Here is a 2,127-nt window from a genome sequence, read left to right on the forward strand (position 1 = left end):
CACTATGGGACAATTTAGCATGGCCAATCCACCCTAACCTGCATATCCCTGGGCACTATGGGTAACTTACCATGTCCAATCCACCCTAACCTGCATATCCCTGGGCACTATGGGACAATTTCCTATGGCCAGTCCATAGGACAGGGGGGTGACGTGCAAACTCCACATAGACAGTGGAGTGTGGAATCGAGTGTGTCCTCTGTGAGATTCTCTGGAAGATCTCATGGCCACTATAAGAAAGAAAAGTGGTGGGGGTGGGAGTTCTACCCAGTGTCCTGGCACCAATATATAGACCGCTCGACCAACATCACTGTAAGATCAGATGATCTTGATCATTATAACACTGTTTGTGGCAGCAGGTTATCAGAAGATTGGCCACCGTGTTTTCTTCCTCATTGTAACAATGACCAGATTTCAGGGCAAAGTCCTTCATTCAGTCAATAGGCTGTCAGAGATCGGGATGAAGTGATAGAGAATTGCAAACAATCTTGAGTTTGACGTTCACCCTGGGCATGTTAGGAAGCATTGGCCTGTAAGAGAGAGAGAGAGCGCTGTGACAGTTGGGAAGGATGCTGTGTAACTGTTTCTCTTCCTGTTCCCTTCCCTCTCTTTTCTTCTTTACCTTCAGCCCGTTACATAACGAAGTGAAGCCAGTGCTCAATAAACTGAGCAAGGATCAAGACATCGATGTGAAATACTTTGCCCAGGAAGCATTAATCGGTGAGAGGCCTGGTTAAAAGGGAGGGTGGTGGTGGTGGTGGGGAAGATTGAAATTGGCCCCGAGGTCCTCCTCCTCCTCCCTGCCTCCCTTGATGGGTGGGGGGGGGTTCCGGGTGTATTGCCCTGAGGAGAGAGGGGGCCCTGGCTTGCAGTCACGCTGAAACGCTGCCAACATTGCCCGCTCTTGAAGCCAACGCCTGATGTTAGGCCATTGGGTCGCGGGTCCAGGCCAGGCAATGGTGTTACTGTCTTCAGTGTTACTGTCTTCAGCATGAGCAGGTTTACGCTACCCCCCACCCCAACTCATCCCCCCTCACCCACCACCCTGCAGAGGAATCTATCACATCAACTACAGAAGAAGCAAGGTTGGCAAAGGGGGGAGTAGAGTGAGAAGCTGTAAGGGAATATTGAAACCTGATAGAGAGATCTTCATAAATTAAAGAGGGTTGAGGGCAAGACCATGTTTCCCTTCTGTGGTGGTTGGGGGAGGGGGGACAGGTGAGATCTAGAGACCCATCAAAGGAAGACGGTCAGTAATAAATCTAATTGGGAATTCAGGAGAAATTTCCTTTCCTCAGAAAGCGGGGAGAAGGTGGAACTGGGTCCCTGAGGGAGTGGTCAAGGTGAATCATGTTGATCTGTTAGAAGGGGGAACATAGACAAATACATGAGGGAATAAGGAATACAATGAAATGGCAGAAAAGGGAGGTGACAGGTCCTAGTATGTGCTGTCAACATCGACTGTTAGAGTTGGATGGAAGTTGTCTGTGGAGAATAAATCTCAGCGGTGACTTGATGGGCCAAATTATCTGCATGCCTGCTGACCCCTGACCTTTCAATAATCCTTTCCCCTCTCCAGTGCTGTGCCTGAATTAATGCGGAGTCGATCCACAGTCATTGCCGTACCGGAGCAGAGTGGCTTCTCCTCCACACTAACGAACACACCCTGGGCAGGCAGGAAGGAAGGAAAGAATACTCAAAGAGATTCATCTCTTAGCCAGAGGCCTAAAGTGGTCAGTTTATCATCTCGCTGCAACTACTGCCTTGTCCACCATTGTTACCTCTCGTTTCCCTCCCCTTCCCTTGCTCCACTGTCCTGTTTCCTTTTAAACCTGCAGTTTACAATGTTACAGTTGAAATGTTGGTCATTTTCTGTTGCTGTTCCAACTGAATGAATTGTTGTAAAATAAAGATGGTTCAAGAGTTTACTTCAACAATGCACCCCTGCTTGGCCAGGCTGATCTGTTTTTAATCAGACAACACTTCACAAGGCAATGTCTAGTCAATGACAACAGAAAGAAAGGAGCGTCGCACTGTCGGAGAGTGAGTGCTGAGGGAGTGCTGCACTGTCGGAGGGTCAGTGCTGGGGGAGTGGGCACTGTCGGAGGGTCAGTGCTGGGGGAGCGC

At 49.3% G+C, this 2,127-nt stretch overlaps 1 protein-coding gene across 1 annotated transcript in view; it reads left to right on the plus strand.

Moving 5' to 3' along the window:
- Positions 1-1,933, plus strand: part of LOC122544248 (serine/threonine-protein phosphatase 2A 65 kDa regulatory subunit A alpha isoform-like) — a 50,687-nt gene extending 48,754 nt beyond the window's left edge. Inside the window, exons 10-11 of the mRNA XM_043683325.1 lie at positions 629-720; positions 1,580-1,933. Coding sequence (XP_043539260.1) covers positions 629-720; positions 1,580-1,596 — 109 coding nt within the window. The 3' untranslated portion in view covers positions 1,597-1,933. The remainder of the gene's footprint in view (positions 1-628; positions 721-1,579) is intronic.
- The last annotated feature ends 194 nt before the right edge of the window (positions 1,934-2,127 follow it).

This window comes from Chiloscyllium plagiosum, chromosome 47, assembly GCF_004010195.1.
Source record: "Chiloscyllium plagiosum isolate BGI_BamShark_2017 chromosome 47, ASM401019v2, whole genome shotgun sequence".
Classification (NCBI taxonomy): domain Eukaryota; kingdom Metazoa; phylum Chordata; class Chondrichthyes; order Orectolobiformes; family Hemiscylliidae; genus Chiloscyllium; species Chiloscyllium plagiosum.